General features: G+C 40.1%; 1 protein-coding gene across 3 annotated transcripts; it reads right to left on the reverse strand.

Annotated features, from left to right (window-relative positions):
* Nucleotides 1–1,113: 1,113 nt before the first annotated feature.
* prr15lb (proline rich 15 like b) lies at nucleotides 1,114–13,039 on the reverse strand. Of its 3 annotated transcripts, none has more exons than XM_064321387.1 (2): nucleotides 12,697–13,039; nucleotides 1,114–2,571 (listed from the first exon to the last, which is right to left on the reverse strand). In XM_064321387.1, exon 2 carries the CDS (start codon nucleotides 2,538–2,540, stop codon nucleotides 2,196–2,198), a length of 345 nt encoding a protein of 114 aa, XP_064177457.1. In that variant the 5' UTR covers nucleotides 2,541–2,571; nucleotides 12,697–13,039; the 3' UTR covers nucleotides 1,114–2,195. The 3 variants fall into 3 exon arrangements, with proteins under 3 accessions (XP_064177457.1, XP_064177456.1, XP_064177455.1); XM_064321386.1 differs by having other exon boundaries at nucleotides 1,114–2,574; XM_064321385.1 differs by lacking the exon at nucleotides 12,697–13,039 and adding an exon at nucleotides 10,098–10,165 and having other exon boundaries at nucleotides 1,114–2,574.
* Nucleotides 13,040–20,153: the final 7,114 nt, after the last annotated feature.

The following is a 20,153-nucleotide window of genomic DNA, read 5'->3' on the forward strand; positions in this document are numbered from 1 at the left end:
AGCTGGGCACCCTCATGTTTACTGTGGCTATAGTACAGTATACTGTTGAAATGTGTTGTAAGGCACAGTGTTGTTTTGTAATCTGAACAGGTACAAGTACAGGTTTGCTTAACAGTGGGGGAATGAGAGAATATATCACAATCAGATCAAAATCACTCCGGTAATTCTTGAATATATTGTATATCGGATTTATTTAATATCAAGCCTGCATTGAATCTCTCAAATGAGACTGTTATCTCTGTAAGGTGCCATTCAATTCCAGTACCATGGCATTCCATGAAAAAGAAAAACTTAGCAAAGCATCAAAATTTCAATAAAATCCTGTATTTATTTATAAAACACATAAAATAGTTTTTTTGTTTGTTTTTGTTTTACAAAATCATTCTGAATATACAATTTTTAAAAATTGCAATGGGTAACAACATCAACAAATACCACTGAGAGCAGAGTATTTTGACTTGCTGACAAGAACATTAGTTATTGAGCTAGCATTGCCTACAAAGTTGAATCAACTAAATTGGTTGAATTTGTATTTTATATTTTAAGCAAAGCCAATCTCTGAACAATTACCTTGCTAGACAATAAAGACATTGCAAAGGGCATACCATACCTAAAAAACAAAAACATACAATCCCAAACAGAAATAACCAAAAATACACATCACCTAAAGAATATCTGAATATTTACAGTGAGACATTTAATGTGTTTTAAATACATAAATGGAATCCATAAATTTTCAGAGCCTGCAAGATACATGCAAAATTAATCTACAGTTAATCTAGCTTTAATTATACCTGATCTCCTTGGCTGTAGTGCAAGATTAAGAGGGTGCATAGACATGTTGGAGTTTATGTTGAAATTTGCCTGCAATCCAAATGCCATTTCTCATGTGGTATAAAATTGATCAATTAAAAAACTTCAGATTAATAATGAACCCCGTCGGTACCAGCAGTAATCCACTTCTTTCTAATTCTTAATCTAGTACAGAAGTATAAATCTGAAGATACATAAATTGTTGCATACACTGTCTGCTCTGCACAACTCTACATAGGAAGATGGTTTGATGTGAAACAGAAGGTAATACAGTAGATGTTTTTTTTTTTTTAATTCATGTTAATTCATTAATTCATTGATGCTCAGAGAACAATGGCATTACCTTCATGTGTGTTTGTTGATCTCAGCTCTTGTTACTGCTGTTTTGTTTTACTGTTGTTTGGTTCCCTGTTTTTGCATCATTCAATATACAGTTTCACTCACTGTGCACTTAGGGCACTTGCCACATATCTAGTCAGTAGTCATGGCAACAGGTGGACAGAGCATAAACGGAATCATGTTGCAGCTTGAAATCGTCATATAATTATCTCACTTTCTACGAAAGCAAAAAAAATAATAGTAATAAAAAATAAACGAAAAACACCATTGATACTATAAAGAAAATGATTGTCATTTTAAAGTTTGTTTTAATCCGCACCATGGAAAAAACAAATTAGGTTTCAAATTCTCTCTCGCATGCATCCAATGACTAACGGTATCAATTATTAACCTGCGCATTTGCCCCGTTCCTGTTTCATGGACTCGTTTGTGAAATGGAGGGTCAGATGTCCATTCAGAATTCAGAGTTCCAGTGGAGGAGAGACAGAAAGACCACCACTGAGCACATGCCACACTGGAAGTCTCTTGCTCTTCTGTGCAAATGTGCAGTACATCACATATAAATATCTCCAGCCCATGCTTGCACAAGAGTTTGGCGCTGGAGCAATGTTTAGAGCCCGGGGTGTTGTCACACAGTTGACAGAGGACAACTTAATATCCATGATTTATCAGGTGTAGTGTGCATGTGAACATGTGGGCAGGTGTAGTTGAATGGGATTTCCCCATTTGCATAACATTACCTAGTTTGGTAAGGAGTTATTTGTCTTCTTTACTCTTCCATGAATGTGCGTTCATATGTGTTTGTGTATGTCTGTGTGTACCTACATATATGCAATATATACACATGTATGTAGGTATATAAATTAATGAACAGACATATCAATAGAAATAGGTGTGAATAGGTACTGATATGTGTATTTATATTTAGCATGTTCTTCAGTTTTTATATTTGTCTGTGTGTATGGGTGGGTCTGTCCTGGAGAGAAAGTGACGGGGAGAGGTGAAAGAGAGGATGACTGCCTATGTGTGTGTGTGTGTGTGCACTATTTTTCAGCCCTGTGGTTCTCATTGCTCAGAGTATGCTCTGGGAAGAGGTTGGGGTTTTCAGCCAGGGTGGCACGGATCTTCTTTTTCTCCTTAAAGCGGCCCGAATGTGAAACTTTCACATGGCGGCCCTTGGTTGCCGTTTTATCCACAATCTTCTCTAGCCGTGCGTTGAACTGGCTGTCCTCAGGGTTGCCATTTGGGGGGACACTGGAGTCCTTGTTTCCAGTGTTGTTTCCAGTGTTGCTTCCCAGCTCTGGTGGAATCTCGTAGAGCACCTTAGACTCAGATTTCTTTTTGCGCAGGAAGGTCAGCTTCCACCAGCCAGGGGAGGGGTCAGCCATAGCTGGACTGAAAGTCACAAGGGGGCTGGACCTGCTATGAACACAGAAAAACATGAGTGATGTGGTTCCAACAAGAAAGCATGGCTTTTTAGTTGACCCACTGCACTGTGAAACCTGCACAAGTGTTTGTTGTTTTGGCTCGGTACTCCAACACATTGGATTTGAAATGAAAAAATAAATACAACATTAAATAGCAGGTTGTCAGCTTTACTTGAGGGTACGCACATCAATATCAGGTGATCCATATAGGAATTACAGCCCTTTTTCATACATAGTCCCCCCATTTTAAGGGAGCAAAAGTAATGGGACAAATTAACTTAATCTGAAATAAAGTCATCATATTTAGTACTTAATTGCAAATCCTTTGATCTGTGTCACCCATAGACACCACCAGTCACAGGGTGTGTTCTCTGGTTATGCTCTACCAAGCCGATACTGCAGCCATTTTCAGTTCCTGTTTGTTTTTGGGGCATTTTGTCTTCTGCCTTATAAGGAAATGAAATATATATTTTTCTGAATTCATCCTGCTGCTGCCGTCAGCATTCACATCATTGATGATAACAAGTGAGCCAGTTCCGGTGGCAGTCATACATGTCTCTATCATTTTTAACAGGTGAGGGGAGTGCTTTGGATAATGAACAGTTCCTTTATTTCTCCATATTTCTTCACATTCTTCATCCTTCCAGCTCTTTGGTACAGGTTAATACTTGTCTCATCTGTCCATTAGCCTGTTGAAAAACTATTGCTGAGCTCACCAGTCTATTCTTGATTTCTAACAATGTATCAAACAGTTGATTTTGACACACCGTCATGGTGACCTGCTTTACTGGCATTGGCACGTACTCGGTCCTCAAGAGACAACATCAATAGACTCCAAATGCAAAATCCACTGCTAGAACTCAACTGCTCAACTCTAGCTAGGCCTTTCCTGTGCATAATGATGCAAAAACACATAGCTGGTCATGAAACAGCTGAGCAGCCAGTTGTCTAATTAATTTAGCTCCCATAAGATGGGGATGCACGGTATAAAAAGGCCTGTAATTTTTACATGGATCACCCACCCCTCAAATTAAAGCTGACAGTCTAAACTTTAAACCCATAGTCATTGTTTTACTTCAAATGCAAGGTACTGGAGCACAGTACAGTACCAACACTACAAAAATGTGTCACTGTCCAACACTTCTGAGCCATCAATAATTTTGGGCTATTTGTAGATATTTATAATTGGGAATATATATTGGGAATACTTTTATATACATAGGCATATCCATTCTTAGATTTGTGTGCATCATACAGCCAAAAGTGTAAGTCATGAAGTCTGCAACATATTGGTCAAACTACAATGCAATGAAAAGTGTCACTTGGGCTATGCTCATTCTATATCTCAGAGAGAACATAGAGTGCATGTTACACCCATCTCTGGCCATGCTGAATTTTTCATTGGAATTCAATAGGGCCCATATGGCATGGAACAAGCAGTGCCAGTGCTATGAGCCACTATTATGTGCGGGGGGATTACTGCAGATGGAATCAGAGGAGTGGTCAGAGAATAAATACACTGTGGGCTTGTGCACACAGACAGTCACAGAGAGGTTTCAAATGGCTGAGAAATGGACTGCTTGATAATAGATGATAAAATGCGGGACAAAGGTACATCAGTGAAAGGAAATCATATTCGGCCTCTTTTGTGATATTCAAAATGGCTGTCTGAGGCTCACATTTCCTGGTATGTGTTTGTTGTATATTAGCAAAAGTGGGCTCATAGCAATCTGTTTCTATGCAGCTGATATATACTGTTAAACCCAGAGAGCTCTAAGATGAGAGGAGAGGCAACTTATCTACTTGTATAAAAAGAGGGAGGAAAATTGAGTGTGTTTGAATGAATGAATGAATCATTGCATTTATATAGCACTTTTCTGAATGCTCAGAGTGCTTTACAGTGATGAAGGGGAACTCACTTCACCCACCATCAATGTGTAGCACCCACCTGGGTGATGCACGGCAGCCATTTTGCGCCAGAACGCTCACCACACATTAGCGAATATGGAGAGGGAGAGAATTTTTTTTTGCCAATTAAATAAGGGGATGATTAGGTGACAAGTTTGCGAGAGCCAGATCTGAAATTTAGCCAGGACACCGGGGAACCCCCTAATCTTTGCGATAAGTGTTATGAGATCTTTAATGACCACAGTGAGTCAGGACCTCGGTTTAACGTCTCATCCTAAAGACGGCATCTCCTACAGCACAGTGTCCCCGTCACTGCACTGGGGCATTGGGGTTTTATTTGCCCTGAAGGAAGATTGCCCCCTGCTGGCCCACCAACACCACTTCCAGTAGCAACTCAATATTCCCTGGTGGTCTTCCATCCAAGTACTAACCAAGCCCACACTTGCTTAGCTTCAGCCATTTGGCAGGAGCTGGGTGCATGGTGGTATGGCTGTAGTATGATATGTTGTCATCTGCTGTTGCAATTGTTGATTTTTGTTTTACATTTGCTTATTCTCCTGCCTGTGATTTAGTTGTATTTATTTATTAAATTCTCTTGGAGTCAAAATTGGACATTTGGCAATTGTATGCAATCTCTTTGTGTTCAAAATGAACATAGGTTACCATATGTTCAGGATATTTTCGATTATTTGGAGTGAAAATAACTCTGTAGAATTGTTGCATGCTCGGAAGGAAGAATGCTTGTTTCATCATATCCATCATAGACAATGCTTCTAAAAAGTCTGCATGTTTTAGGTTGTGCTCTCAGGGTATGCATGTGTGAAAGCAACAGCTTGTCTTTGAGTGAAACCTGGTATCAGTACTGCAATCACCCTTTAGATAATGTGAACAATTAGTGCTACGAACCCAGGCCATTACTGGGTCAGTAGGGTAGTCTGATACAGAGGGATACATGGTACTCTTTGCCTCAAAGGTCCATGATACAGCTCACAATTCTGGCACTCAAAATCAATGGATCCAATACACCTACAGTATTAATATACACTGTTGTCGAAAATTAAGTCCTAAAGTTTATTTATAATTTATAATTGTGAGAAAGGAATTCATCCATAATCCCAAGTGACAAACCTTGTTCTGGGAGAAATTTGTTGTCAAATTGAATGTAAAATTCTGACTGTGTCTTGATAATTACTGTAATAAAGAGCTGCTCATCTCTATTCTAAAGACTCTTGCAATGATTATCGGAGGGGACACCTGACTCCAGCTCTTGACTAATGAATAAACCAACAGTTCTAGTGTTTCTTCATCTGCCCATGAGACCTGATAGGAATACCAAAAAAGGATTGGCTCTTTTTGGTGATGAGTAGTGACTACTTGCTCTCACCTCATTCCATCTGTAGCTCACTTTGCAACTTGTTGCATAATGCAAGTGAGGGAGACAAGACAGTTTTTAATACCAAGCAGTAATGCACACACTTGAATTGTTGATACTTGGACACACAGACACAAGTACGCGCACACGTACACACACATGCACACACACACACACACACACACACGCACACACACACATACATGCACACATTCAAAGGGCTGACTGGGAAGTGTACAGAGCACACAAAATAAGCCATGGCATTGTTCTGCGTCTCCCCCTGCACCAGGGTGTGGGGTGTTTCCCGCAGTTGCCTGGAAACCTTGTCAATGTGAATGTTTCTCCATTAGATAATGGCTTTACTATCTGACAATAATCTCTCTTGACCTGATAGAGACAGTGAGTTTTATGGTGTAGTTGACTAAACACAGATATTAGCTCTGTATATATATATGAACCATTTTCTTATTTGGATGAGTCAACAGGTCCCTCCACAAAACCATGGCTGCGTCCGAATAGTCAAAAAAGTTATGTCCTATGTCTTTTCCTTGACCTCGATTGAAAACGTCATCATCAATGTCATGAGGTTAAGAAAAGATGTGAACGGGAATTCATAAGGACTTAGGAAAACCGCGGTGCTAAGAGAATCCGACTGCACTTACACTAGGCTACATAATTATGCGACGGCAGATGTTTTGACGTGCGTCTGCCGTGGTGAAACTACAATGTTCCGAAGATGGACTACTAAAAGCGCATCTTAGATACTTTGCCCTCTGCGTTCTTACCATGTTGTTTCATGCAGGCTATATAAACGTAGACAACCCGGTGAAAAATATTACTTCATTACCAAGGTTGGAATTAAAATAAAAAAAGGAATATAGGCTACCAGTCACAAAAGTGAAACGAAATGGTTGTCACATTGAGAATGGTTGCTCACGCTCACCCTCCTGTCCACTCATATTTATCGACATGAATCCCAATTAGTACGAAAATAATTGTTAAATGTATGCAAGATAGGCATAACATGTAAGGCCTACAAATCTACTACTGTACATATCATCATTCTTAAGTTTCAAACATGAATTAAAAACATCATCTGGCTAAAAACGTCTCATATCCCTTTTTCTTGAAAGACAGATTTCTGTGTTATGGTTAATATGCTGATTATGATCTGATTATAAGCCTATGCATATTAATATCTTAATAGCTTAAGAACCACCACACAACTCAGTCATGTTGATCGTTTGTTTTCGTGAATGGCCGAGTGGTGCGTTACATTAAATGTTTCTGCTGCAAGGAATTGTGGTCCGACATTATCTCCTTTCTTTTCGTAAAGGATGGTCCAGTGTCCCCTATGCTAAAGGAGATAAGAAAGGAAGCATTGAAGCACCTTTCCTTAGCATTTAGAGAATTCGAACAGCTCTTATCATGGCTGCCACTTAGATACTTCTGGGTCATTTCACTCAGTTAGGAGCAAAAAAGACTATTTGGATGCAGCCCATGTCTTTAGCCAACATGCCATCTAATTGTAGCCTTCTGGTAGCCATGGGTCCAGGGTTGCATCGCAGGTAACAGATGAAGAACACCCTAACAATAAATCAATTACAGACACACAGTGGACACTCCCTTTTTATTGCATTATTCATTGACTTAGCAGAAATCTTATCTAGGGTGAGGAATCTTTTATATTTTTTTATTTTTTGCTTTTTTTACAGCAGGAGTGCTCCACCCTGCATTTACAGTAAACCGCTGGTCCAAGGGCCTAACCACTGCTAGCTCAAATTCTATGCTGGCAAGTCCCCATTGTCTGTGGTGGAATGTGATACGAGGCTGTGGTTATCCCATGGCAAACCAGCACGGAACACATGTAAATCTACTCTGCAGCACAGCTGTGTCTTACCTTTTCCCCTGTCTAAGTGCATGGCATCTCCTGGTAGCAGGTCCCTCATCCTACCTACAGGAGAGTTGAGATAGAAACTCAAAACACATACACTGCCTGGCCAAAAAAAAAAGTCGCACACTCTAATATTTTGTTGGACCGCCTTTAGCTTTGATTATGGCACGCATTCGTTGTGGCATTGTTTCGACAGCCTTATGAAACGTCACAACATTTATTTCCGTCCAGAATTGCATTATCTTGTATTGACGACGGGAGAGTCGAACCACTCCGTAAAGTCTTCTCCAGCACATCCCAAAGACTTTCAATGGGGTTACGGTCAGGACTCTGTGGTGGCCAATTCATGTGTGAAAATGACTCCTCATGTTCCCAGAACCACTCTTTCACAATTTGAGCTCGATGAATCTTGGCATTGTCGTCCTGGAATATGCCCGTGCCGTCAGGGAAGAAAAAATCCATTGATGGGATAACCTGGTCATTCAGTACATCCAGGTACTCAGCTGACTTCATTTTATTGCAGCATAACATTGCTGAGCCTAGACCTGACCAATTGAAGCAACCCCAGATCATAACACTGCCTCCAGAGGCTTGTACAGTGGGCACTGTCCAAAAAAATCCAAACGGCGACCTTTTTTTTTGGCCAGGCAGTGTAGAATCTCCCATCTGGACAATTGCAATGCTTTGTTGGCCTGTTTACCTGGCATGTGCCGTCAAGTCACTACACCTGGTCCAGAGCACTGCTGCTGGCATTCAAAGCTGTGAATGGTACTGCTCCTATCTACATACAATGATTACACCATACACTTCAGCCAGACCTCTCTGTTCAACATGCTCTTGCCAGATGGCTGCCAAATCTCTCTGACCACCTGCTAGCTGCTCCTTGTGGCCCTGGTTCTTCTTACCCCCCATCCCAAAATATCTAAAAACTCACTATTTCAGACTGCAGCTTAATGTTTCTACATAAATTAACTGTCCCTACTTTCCCTTTGTGTTGGAGGTCTTATGGTGTTTGTTTTCCGTAAAATTAACTTTTTAGTCACTTTGGCTTAAGGAACCCTCTGGATGGCAAAATTGTAACTTGTAAATTCGGGTAATTAGGTATGAAACAGAATTTTTTGATGACATTTTTAAACAGAATCAGATATTTCTGGAAAAATGAGAGAAATGAAACATTAGTTAGAACTAATATTTTTCAACTTATTTTCACCCCCATGGCCCCAATATTCTTATATGAATACTGACATCACCAAAGGGGAAGCACTGGATGTTGAAATGGCAATTCGAAGGACTTGGAATCTATTAATCAGGAACACTTGGTAATTCTCCATGACAAGACATTGTGGATCATTAAATATTTATGGAAATGGGTCATAAAAGAAAGAAAAACTGCATAGTGTAATTGACTGTTCTGCTCTTCTGGATGAGTTCAAAGACTACAGAAAAATACTTTATTCATTTTGGAATCTTACCCTCCTTTTTTATCATAAATTAGATGAATAAGATCATTCATTTTGCTTTTAAGTGTGTTGTTTAAATTCTGACAGCAATAGCTTTGGTGCAACATTTGTTATGGAAACATGCAATTCAATGTGAAATGATGTGATGATACATTGAAAGAAAAAGGGTCCTCAAATTAAAACTAAGTTTAAAGTCAATATTTTATCCTGAAGAAAAAATATGTGTATAGAATTTGATACCATCCTAATAAATTATAAATTGACATGTCTTGTGACATAATATGGGATTGTACTGTAAAGAGATATTTCCTGGAACAAATCTTTAGGACAGTGAGATTGTGTAAGGCATATATGATACCAGCCCTCACTCACACCCTACGTACTCTGCTTTTAGTGTAAAAACCAAAACCCCGATTTAACCATATATATAATATTATCAAGATGTGTTCTGCTAATCTGTCAAGGAACCAATTTGAAAGTTATGATTGTACTCCAAGATCTAATTTTATGGGATTTATATTCTCATCTTGAAAAAACACTTCTTGAAGCCTTCATATATTCATACTGAAATTAATTTTTGCTTATGCTTCTCTTTAAACCTGTGCATTTGTTCTTTTAAATATACCTTATCTGATAGAAACCAAAGTTCTTAGAACAAAAGCTAAAGCTTCAAAAAATGTCAGTCAAAACTGACAAAAGTACGCTTTTTATGCTAATATTTTTTAGGCTTTAAGAGATCACAACAAATCAAAGCTGACATGTTTTTGCTTACCAGGCTAGCAATTGATGAAAGCCCCTTAACTGGCTTTCATCAGTTAAGGGGCAGCATTGAACAAATGGGACAGCGAATTAAAGAAGAAAGAAAGAAGTTCTTTCTAACTGACCAGTCAGCTGTTTGTTGGCACTCCTCTCTCCCCTGCTGGTGTTGCAGTGACATCTGACATTCCGTTTGCCGTTTGAGCTTTGCACAGACCCCATGGCTAAAAAATGGGCCTCATTAGATTTTAATAAGTTACTCTGCTTTCCGGCGTGTGTGGTGCAGGTACATTGCCGTGGTTCAAAGGTCACAACGAAGGAACACCAAGTGAAACACAGTGAAATCACTAACCAGTAAGGAAGGTCCTTTGGTTATACCATGCCTGAGGCAAAGGAACCAGTGGATTATGTAGCTAGACAGGTCCCAAGTAATGCAAATATCTGGTCTTATTCAGAATTTCTCAAACTGTTGTGTAAAGTAAATATTACTGACCTATGCAGATGTCTTAGACATACATTTCCTTGTGTGTACGAACTTATTATTCTGTCTGTTATTGCATTCTACAGAGAACTTCAGATAGATGATGGTAGGTTGTCATCATATTAGAAGAGAGCTTCCATAAATTCAATGGATTGATCTATATCTGGCAGTAAACTCTAGATTTGAGGGGCGCTTACCATGTACAAATACTGAATTTCTACTTTATTCTTCATTGGTATAAAGGAAAACAACATATCTATATTATTCAGTCAAGCATAATAACTGACAGATTAAAAAAAATATATATATTAAAAAGACTAAAACTTTGACACAAAATCAGCTTTTACTCTAGAGGACACCATGCAGCAACCAAACCAACGTTTTGTAGCACAGCTACAGGTGATCGGTTTAGGAATAAACCAATAGCTCTTTAATGCCACACAGCTTTGAAGTTCATGAGTGCCAGGGCACAGTAAAAGAAAATGGGTAACGTTTTACATTTGCAGCAAGTCACTATGTGGCAATAGCCCAGAACACTTAAAGTCTCTCATTTAATCCTCTCAGCTTTGATGTTAAGTTGCGAAACCTAGCTGACTAATTTAGGAAAAGGCTAAAATTTAAAGTTCAAAAGTTCAGCTTTCAGTCCAGTTTTTTTGAAGGAAGTGTATCCTGTTCCTTGTATCTTTCCCCATCCCAAGCCAAATGTCTCCCACTGGACATACTGAGTTAATAAAGCTGTTGATTTGACTTGAATCACCGGTTGTTCCAGTTGCATCCCAGCAAGGTTTAGGAACAGATACCACTGGCCTCAAATATATACATTCACAAACAAATGATGGAATTAAGAAACTGTAGTCTAAAGATTTTTTCTACATGGCACTGGTTCAAAGAGCCAAGGCCAATATTCAGGTATTCACTTCAACTAGTATGTCATTTCAACTTCAACATCAACTAGTCACTTCAACATTTGCACGTTATATTCAGATTAGTCCTATTTATGACCATCTACTCTGAACATATCTGTTCAATACCAAGCACAGGTCTCTCAGCTTCCATCTACGTACATGGAATATAAGAGGCGAGAACAACTCCTCTGTTCAGGCCCACATCTCATTATAGAGTACGTAACGCGAGCCACAGTCCTCTAATATGCATGAGTCCCCAGTGTCAGCTTTGCACCACACCTCACATGGTCCAAGCCACCTGACAACCACCCCTACAATACAGACACCCATCCAGAAAAAAAGATCCTGTCTGTTCCAACTAAAGAGTGCACAGATCACCAATTGGTGTCAACACCAACTACCTAGTCAGTTGACCTGGTCATTGCAACTTCCTTACATGTGATACTCTATTTGAGATGCAGTTCGCTTAACCAATATGAACAATGTAATTATTTTAGGAAAATGAAATTATGCATTGTCAATGTGCTCATGAATAGGTCATTTGTGATTTCAGAAAATCACATGTGCCATGAGGTGCATTAAAGGTTTCTGTGGACAATGAGAAATCAATCACTCAGAAAGGTTGCATAAAGGCCATTAAAACCATCACAATGCTTTCAGAGGTTCAAATGAAGTTTGAACTAGAAGAAATGCCATATTTCCAAAAGTCATCCAAGTTTTTTTTACACATTTCAACAACAACAACAAGTATAAAAGTACAGTATTTAACATTAGTCAGCCTGAAAAATCATTCTTTTACAAATAGTGTTCAGCCATCATACTATTATGTTCTTGTCATAATGGTTAAAAATCACTTTTTATACAAGCAAATCATTGACATTATTTATGTCGAGTTCAACAGAGCCATGTTCTTTTGATGCTTAAAAACAGTAGTAGTCTACACACTGTAAAAACTCCCAGAACTACTCCCAGAAACAAGATTTCACCATTTTTCTAATGAAAATGGGGGAATAATTACATTATGATTACAAATACGGCACAGTTTATAGATATGGCACAAACTCGCTGAAACACAAAACTCGGAACTTTTCAGGCTTCTCATATCTGAGAAATTAATTTTGTTGGAAGAATATCAATTTTTCATGTATTCACTCCAAATTCAGAGTTGTGGGTTTGCTGGTGTTTAAAGATTAGTTGAATGATTGTTCTTGTAGCGTGTAGGGACTGTGAATAATATTTGTGACACATCGAGACATAAGATGTAACCAGAGGATGAGAAATAGCGAAGGGAATAGAGAAGTTAGAGAAAGCTGCACTGATGTTGCGTAGCAAGGTTCTCACCTGGTTAATGTTGAACCTGACAGGGTCTGTCCTGTGCTGAAGAGAGACAGGGGTATGTCTGTCACCGTCCAGAAAAAATTTAGACCACTGTATCACCAATGGTCTGTTGCCTGATCTTTGTCATGCCGCTGCTCAACACTCCAAAACACTCAAGACTTCTGCCTGTGTTACCTCTTTTCTTACTTCACCTCTCTTCTTTTCCTTTGATCTACTCTTCGTTCTTCATTTCCCTTTCTTCTTTTCTCTCACTACTCTGTTCAGCCAGTGTTGACTCTGCAAAAGGAGTCAGGTGTTCGGCCACAGGTGCATGTCTCTCTCTCTCTCTCTCTCTCTCTCTCTCTCTCTCTCTGACACACACACACGCATACACACACACATAGCCTTTCTGCCAAGTTGAATATTAGACCCAACCCCTTGTGGCTTCTGTAAACATTAAAGCCATGAAAGCCAGTTGGAGGGGGCTGGGTTTGAATATTGCCGACAAGCTCACTGAAAGCACTGAGTTAACATTGACTCAGTAACTCTGACAGGTGTCTGTCTTTGAATGTGAGAGGTGAAGGAAATGAATCAGATTCAAATGTGAAAAGTAAATAAATATATCAGAGTTCCTTACACAAATCTGGGCGTGTGTTTAAATTCTCCAGTCAAAATGAAAACACTGAAACCCGTGCCAGATCAGTACTGTCTGTGGCCAGTTTTAATTTGGCATAGACCTCTTGAGGTTATTCATGAGTTCAGATTCAGTTAACAGTTAAGAATCAGGTGAGTATTGTTTATCAGAGCCTATCTCTTGATCTTATAAGTAATATCACATTCAGTACAAAGAGGATAAGGAGAAATATGTGTGTGTGTGTGTGTGTGTGTGTGTGTGTGCACGCAGTGTAGCCAGGTACATAATAATCATCTCACATTTTATGACCACAGAAATCATGGGCATATTTGGACATATTTATATGGTCCAGTGCTAACTCTGCATATGAGCGAGAAAGGGGTTTAACCAATTATGCTTTCCTAATCTTACCTTCATGCTTCAAAAAACCCTAATAAGCTTTTATAATGTTTCTAACAAAAGAATTGTATAGTGTAAACTAAAAAACCTTTTTTTAAATTTCAATATTCTATGAATGTCAGCAATATGAATAACTTTGGTCAAAGTATAAATTGGAGTAGCAATACTGCCCCCCTCCCAAAATCCTGGGAAACCAGTCCTTCCAGGTTTGGTTACCCAGTGACGACCGTAAGTGTGAGAGATGCTGGGAGTGGGAGAGGGCGCGCCCTGTGAATTCCACTCCACTCCATTCATTTATGAATGTGTATTGTTGGCACCTTGATTGAACACAGTGGTGTGTGTGTGTGCTGTGTGCATGTGTGTGTGTGTGTGTGTGTGTGTGTGAGTGTGTGTGTGTGCGTGCGTGTGCGACCAAGTCATAGCTTCAGCACTCAGCAGGGGACCCCTCTTTCACAAACAGCTCAAAATGTCTGAATTAGCTTAGGCCCCATGGTGCACCTGTCATCATGACAAATCCACTTGCCTTCAACAGCCTGAAGCTCAACAGCCCACAAATCAACATCCCCATTCATAAAGCTGTGTTTGTGAGTGTGTGTATGTGTGTGTGTGTGTAGGTGTGCATGTGTAGATGTGTGTGTGTGTGTGTGCGAGAGAGAAGGAGTGTTTATGGAGTTCCTGGTGGGTTTGCAACAAATATAGCTTTAAATTTCTTACCAGTTGTACAAATATGTTCCGTTATCAAAAAAGACCTTCCCTTATGTAAACAGCAGGATAGCAAACAAAGCAGCTATGGGAAAGGAAAGGTCTCTTACTCAAGGCTGAGGCAAGGATCTTCACAGGAGGGCTGGCTGTGCACACGGCAAATTGGGCACGTCTGCTTGCACCACATGCCAGTTCACAATTCCTAGGTCTGCATGTAGTCACAGGGCTTAAAATGCTTACAGGTTTGTCACAGTCTCAGTACATACCTTTGAACAGCCAAAAGTCATGCTTGGCTCCTCAACAGGGGAATACTCCCTAGAGAATTCCACAGCCGTCACGAGGCTGGGCGTGAGAGACATATGGAGTTTGGATGAGACAACCCTGGTGACCTCAGGGCACTGATATTTCACAGGTAATTCATCACCTGGCGCTGAGGGCACTTTTGTTAATAAAGACAAGGCAAGAGTCACTCAACAGAGTAATCAAACAATTGAGCAGTCATTATGGATCTTCTTGTGTTTCTACTCTCTCAAGGGCAGAAATGAAGCCCAAATTCACCAGCTCAAATCACAAAGATGGGTGCTAAACTAAATAAGACAAATTAGTTAATTAGTCAATTTGGTAAAGCACTGGGGGAAGGAGGGAAAGCCAGAGAGCTCCTACAAGCTCTGGAACCAGCTTTGAGCAGTCCTGAAACCATCATTCTTAGAACATCCATTGGGATTTATCATGAGTGGGTACAGGCAGATGTTGGGTGTGCTGCATGATGTGAGTGTACTAGTTGTGCAGTGCAACAGAGTACTTAAAGAGCTTCATATCAGCATTGTGACTTTACTAATTTCACTTCTGCTTTGCAATTCAACGGGCAACAGTTTAATACCCCTTTTGCAGTTTTTCAAAGATTTTAATAATTGGAAAGGGGTTTATCTTCCTTGTCTGCTTGTCATGGTACCCTAAGCTAAACATTTTTTCTTTTATGTGTTTATTTGTTAAATGGGCTGTCTGCATTTGCCTGGTCTGTGGTTTACCAGCTTGTCCTCTTGGCAAAATCCTGAAGTGACCATTGTGGGAGGAGCTGTTAGGGGTGTAAGCATCTGTTTTCACCACAATAGATACTATTTCAATTCTTGAGGCAAAGGTTTGATATTTTGCAATAGCACAAATTTTGCAACCATATGACCCAAAACTATCGATACAGTAAGAAAGGATCAATATATATGATCCGGCCAACACAATCCTGTTACAATGTACACATACAACTGAAACGAGGTTGAGAGAGCAAGAATGTTTTGACGTCATGTTTTTAACAGATGGAAAAATGGTGAGTGATGATGAGGTCGAGTTGGAAACATAAACAATGATATTGGCAGTGTTGCTAGAGAACAAGCTGCTGTAAGACAATGGACATTAAAATGGAGCATCGCGTAGTTCTGGCAGGTCACGAGAGTCAAGCGCTCCGGCCGAATCAGCTGATGGCTCAGCTGAGTGATGTTCGCCTATCACAGTACATTCACTAACAGGGCGGTCTACTTAAACAGCCTCCCTCTCCTCATTCGGCTGCTCCTCCTGCATGCAAGCGCTGCACGTTGCTTCGTAAATCCCCTCCACCACCCCAGCTCCATCCCCATGCGTCAAGAATTAGCATTCTCCATTCCTATGTGTTAAGAAGTTGTATTGCTCCATCCTCATGTGTTAAGAAATTGCATTTGCTCCATTCATATGTGTTAAAAACTGCTTTGCTGCTGGATCTGTTCTGTGTGTACCCCTCTAGGGGGGGTTTGGCTGCTGGCCTCCCGGCCTTATCCACGCGGGCTGCGTGGTTGGCGGGAGAGCTCCAGAACAGAGCCATACCGCCAAACATAACTGTATTGCCTTTATTGTCAATAAAGTTCTACTTGATGACAGTGGTCCTGACAGAAATAAATATTTTGCAATGATTCCCAACACTATGGATCGATTTTTGTACATTGTATTGACTGGATCGGGTCATTGCCCTTACCGATATGTCAATCCAAATCTATATATCTTTACACCCCACTGCTAGCTCCCATCTTAACCATGCCTGGACCAGTGGCGTGAAAGCAGGCTGTTTCTGGATCGGGTCTCACTCGCCGAGATCATATATGAATAAAGTTCAAAAGCTCCTGCATGGATCCAGCATAGCAACTACACACGTCCAGCTTGGCTTGAATGTGCCAGTGCAAAAGGAGTATATGTAGCTGGGAAAGCTACTAGATGGCCGTCCTCCCAGGCTAAGCATGGGCCTGTGAGTACTGCTGAGCCTGGACCCCTTTTGCTGTGACAGCCTCTTTTAATGGCCTGTGTGGAGGAGTGAGCGTGACTGAGGCTGATTATCTTGGCAGCAGCTGGGCTCTGGTAAACTCTCCCCCCACCTACCATCATTGGTTTTGGTGAGGAAACCAGGAAGAGAGCCCCCTCTCTGTTTTGCATGACGAGGAGCAATCTCAGCCAGGATTAATCTGCTTCCAGATCATTGGACCTTTGAATGCCATTTAAATGTATGGAAATGTTCCCACTGAAAAGCCCTTCTGTTGCATTCACATTTACATAGCAGTGCTGTTGCTTTTTGGGCAGAAGTATAGCTCGTCTGTGGAATTGGCTTTCTGAGGATCCATCATATGATAGTTTGGGGTTTTGAATCCAAGGTTAGACACTGATACTGTAGTACTGACGGTGAAAGCCTCAGAACTGCTTATATATTAACATTGTATTCAAGGGAAAATAGACAATATAAAAATACAATATAATAAATATATACAAAGAAAAGGACTCCTCTAGGCAACTGGGCACCTGAGGTCAGTCAGAATCTGGTGCATTAAATAAGTGTTTTTGTTAGTAACATGACTTAGTGTCATTGATTGATCAACTTAGCGTCTGGGTCCTGAGTTATAAAAACAGACCAAAACCTTCACCATCCCAACCACATGTTTCAGATTGTAAAGGCAGACTTCAGGTGGAGTTCCTACAAAATAATAATTCAATACAAAAGGGAAATTAGCATAGATTAAGCCCACTGCTTTAAGAGTCAGTTAATCTAAAAATGAAATTAAGGTATGATTCCACTTACAGAAAGTACTATCTAGCCATCCAAATAGTTTTGCTGAGATTTGTTTTCTCAATATCCACTGCAGCTCACCCTGATACGATGGAGCTCAAGGGACCCATATTTTTGTGGTACTCAATTCAGATTAAATTTACTTTTAAAATACTCAACGACAGCATCTCTTTCAAATATAATGGCACAGTTACTCCCTAACATCCACAGAGCAAAGTCTCATGCAGGCTGACTAGTATGAAATTTGAGTGGTGGTAAAGCAGTTCTGCAAAAAAAAAGAGTAAGTGAAAATTCCTCCACAATGATTTGAAATACTGATATCAAATTATAGGAAATGTTTGATGCTTGTTAAGTTATTAACTAGTTATAAAGTTTAAGAGGACAATTGCTTTTTCAAATGGTTGATATGGGTGTTTGATAACATTTTCATTAAATAAATGAAAAAATAATTTTTAAAATGTGTTTTGTGCTTACTCAGGTTCCCTTTGTCTAAGAAAATATCTGAAACCATTCAGTGTAGCAAATATGGAATAATAGAGGAAATCAGGAAGGGGGAAAATACTTTTTCACGGCACTGTATTTTCTATCATATCACCTTTCATCTATACTTAGGGCTTATGTCAAATATCCTTAATATATCTAAATATTTAAAATATGGCAAAAAAGAGAATAGTGGGGCAACATTTACTTTTTTCACAGTAATGTATATAAGGTATTACATTGTCTTTGTCTAAAGTATTCCTTGTGAAGTGCAGTTCTCCAGTATAGGAACATGGTAAGGAATTAGCTATTAATGGGATCATTTCTCAAATTACAACTTGTTAATCTTGAAAAACACTGAAAAACAGCTTAAGGTCAGTTAAAGGTAAGTTCTCAGCCTCCAATATCTTCTTGGTCATAGACTGCCACTGTGGGATGCGCTAAATTATTTCATCATAGTCAAGAGAAGCACTTTTTTTGCAAGCTGAAAAAAGTCTAAAAAATCTATTGCACGATGCTTGCCACTGGGCATGGTGAGCCTGTACAAATCACACTTTTAAGGACATCCCGTTAAAACATTTGTGTTCATGATCCTGATAACGGTGCTGTCTGATAAGAGCGTCAGGTCATGCAAAACTCCTTTCCTTCACATTCACTCCGCAAAACAAAGCAGTGAGATGAGAAAGAAACCGATTAGGGCAGGACAATAGGACTTGGACTGATGACAGGTAGAAGTGATCTATTACCACAAGCCTCCCAAAACAAAGTTTACCTGCAACAATTCATCACGATTGTTTCGACACCAGATTCACACAGATCAAATGGCTTTGAAGTGGGCCTGAGTCCATTGAATGGATTCCTATGCTGCAAGGGCTGAAATCACCATTGTACATTAATCTCTATCCATTCAGCCCTTCCTTTCCTTAGTTATGAGTGCAGCCAATGACATTGATTTTTTAGGTTTGGAAATGGTGCTAGTCATGTATATGTTTTCTCTGAGAGTGCAGTTTTGGGTGGTTATTTTCTACCAGTTGGGATATTTTTTCAATTACATTAAATTGCATTATTTGATTGCATTAATACCCTTACCTAAAACTGGCAGTACTAAAATCACAACCATCTGGTTGCTTAAATGAACCAGTATACTCAAATGAGAGAGGAAAGAAGAGAGTAGTGGTACTACCACCACCCAGATATCAGGCCAGCGTAGGAGAAATGTCAGCACATTTCATTGTGCTGCCAAGCTGCATTCCTTCTGTCCTCTGGATGAAGTGTCCTCTGCCAGGCTCATCACCACACCCATACCCTCTGTGGGGTTCTGGGTCTACATTGCCAGACACACCCTGTCCCATCACCTAGTCATACTGTCGCTAAGGAACAAAGGACGCAATCACGCCATGTCTCTATCCTGTTTGTCACCTCTGTTTGTACAGTACTAAGACACTCACATACACACACACACACACACACACACACACACGGGTTCCTCTTGACAACTGTGTGTTAGTAGTGTGCACTGTTGTGTGTGTGTGTGTGTGTGTGTGTTAGCCAGTCGCGGTCATAACTTCACCCTTCTGACCTGAACATTAGATCACCGCCCTTTGTAATACAGTATGCTGCACCTGCACAGTGCATTATCTCTCACACAATTGTGGGGTCATAGCTCTTTGTGAACACTGCAATGTACTGTTAAGCATTGAATTAGCTAATGGAATTGAGGGCATACTGTATTATTTCCAAACAAAAAAATTCTCATGACTTTTTTGCTGAAATGTTGGCAGTTATGGGCTCCAGAGTGATGCAGTTGTTAAAGGGCCTTGCCAATAACACAGGCCAAAGACTATAGTTAAGACAAGTTTGAGCCTCAGCTAAGTGATCTGCAACTATGATCAGGAGTTTATTATGGCTGGACACAACTGGCTTTGCCCCACCAGGGGTATGTGAATAGGGGGGGTTTTGGATGTATTAGTTCTTCCTAAGGTAGCAGGCTCCCACAGACAATGAGTTGACAACAATGAGAGACATGCCTCTCCTCCAGTCAGTACTAGCATACCCATAGTTTGCAAAGTGGGAGCTGGCTTGTAGCTGAGTCCATTGGAAACAGCAAACACTTCAGCTACAGTGCTGCTTGTGAGGAGTGTGGGTGTCACTGGGCTAACTAGAGAGGAATTTGAAGATGAAAATTAATGG

This window comes from Anguilla rostrata, chromosome 2 (genome assembly GCF_018555375.3).
Source record: "Anguilla rostrata isolate EN2019 chromosome 2, ASM1855537v3, whole genome shotgun sequence".
Lineage (NCBI taxonomy): Eukaryota > Metazoa > Chordata > Actinopteri > Anguilliformes > Anguillidae > Anguilla > Anguilla rostrata.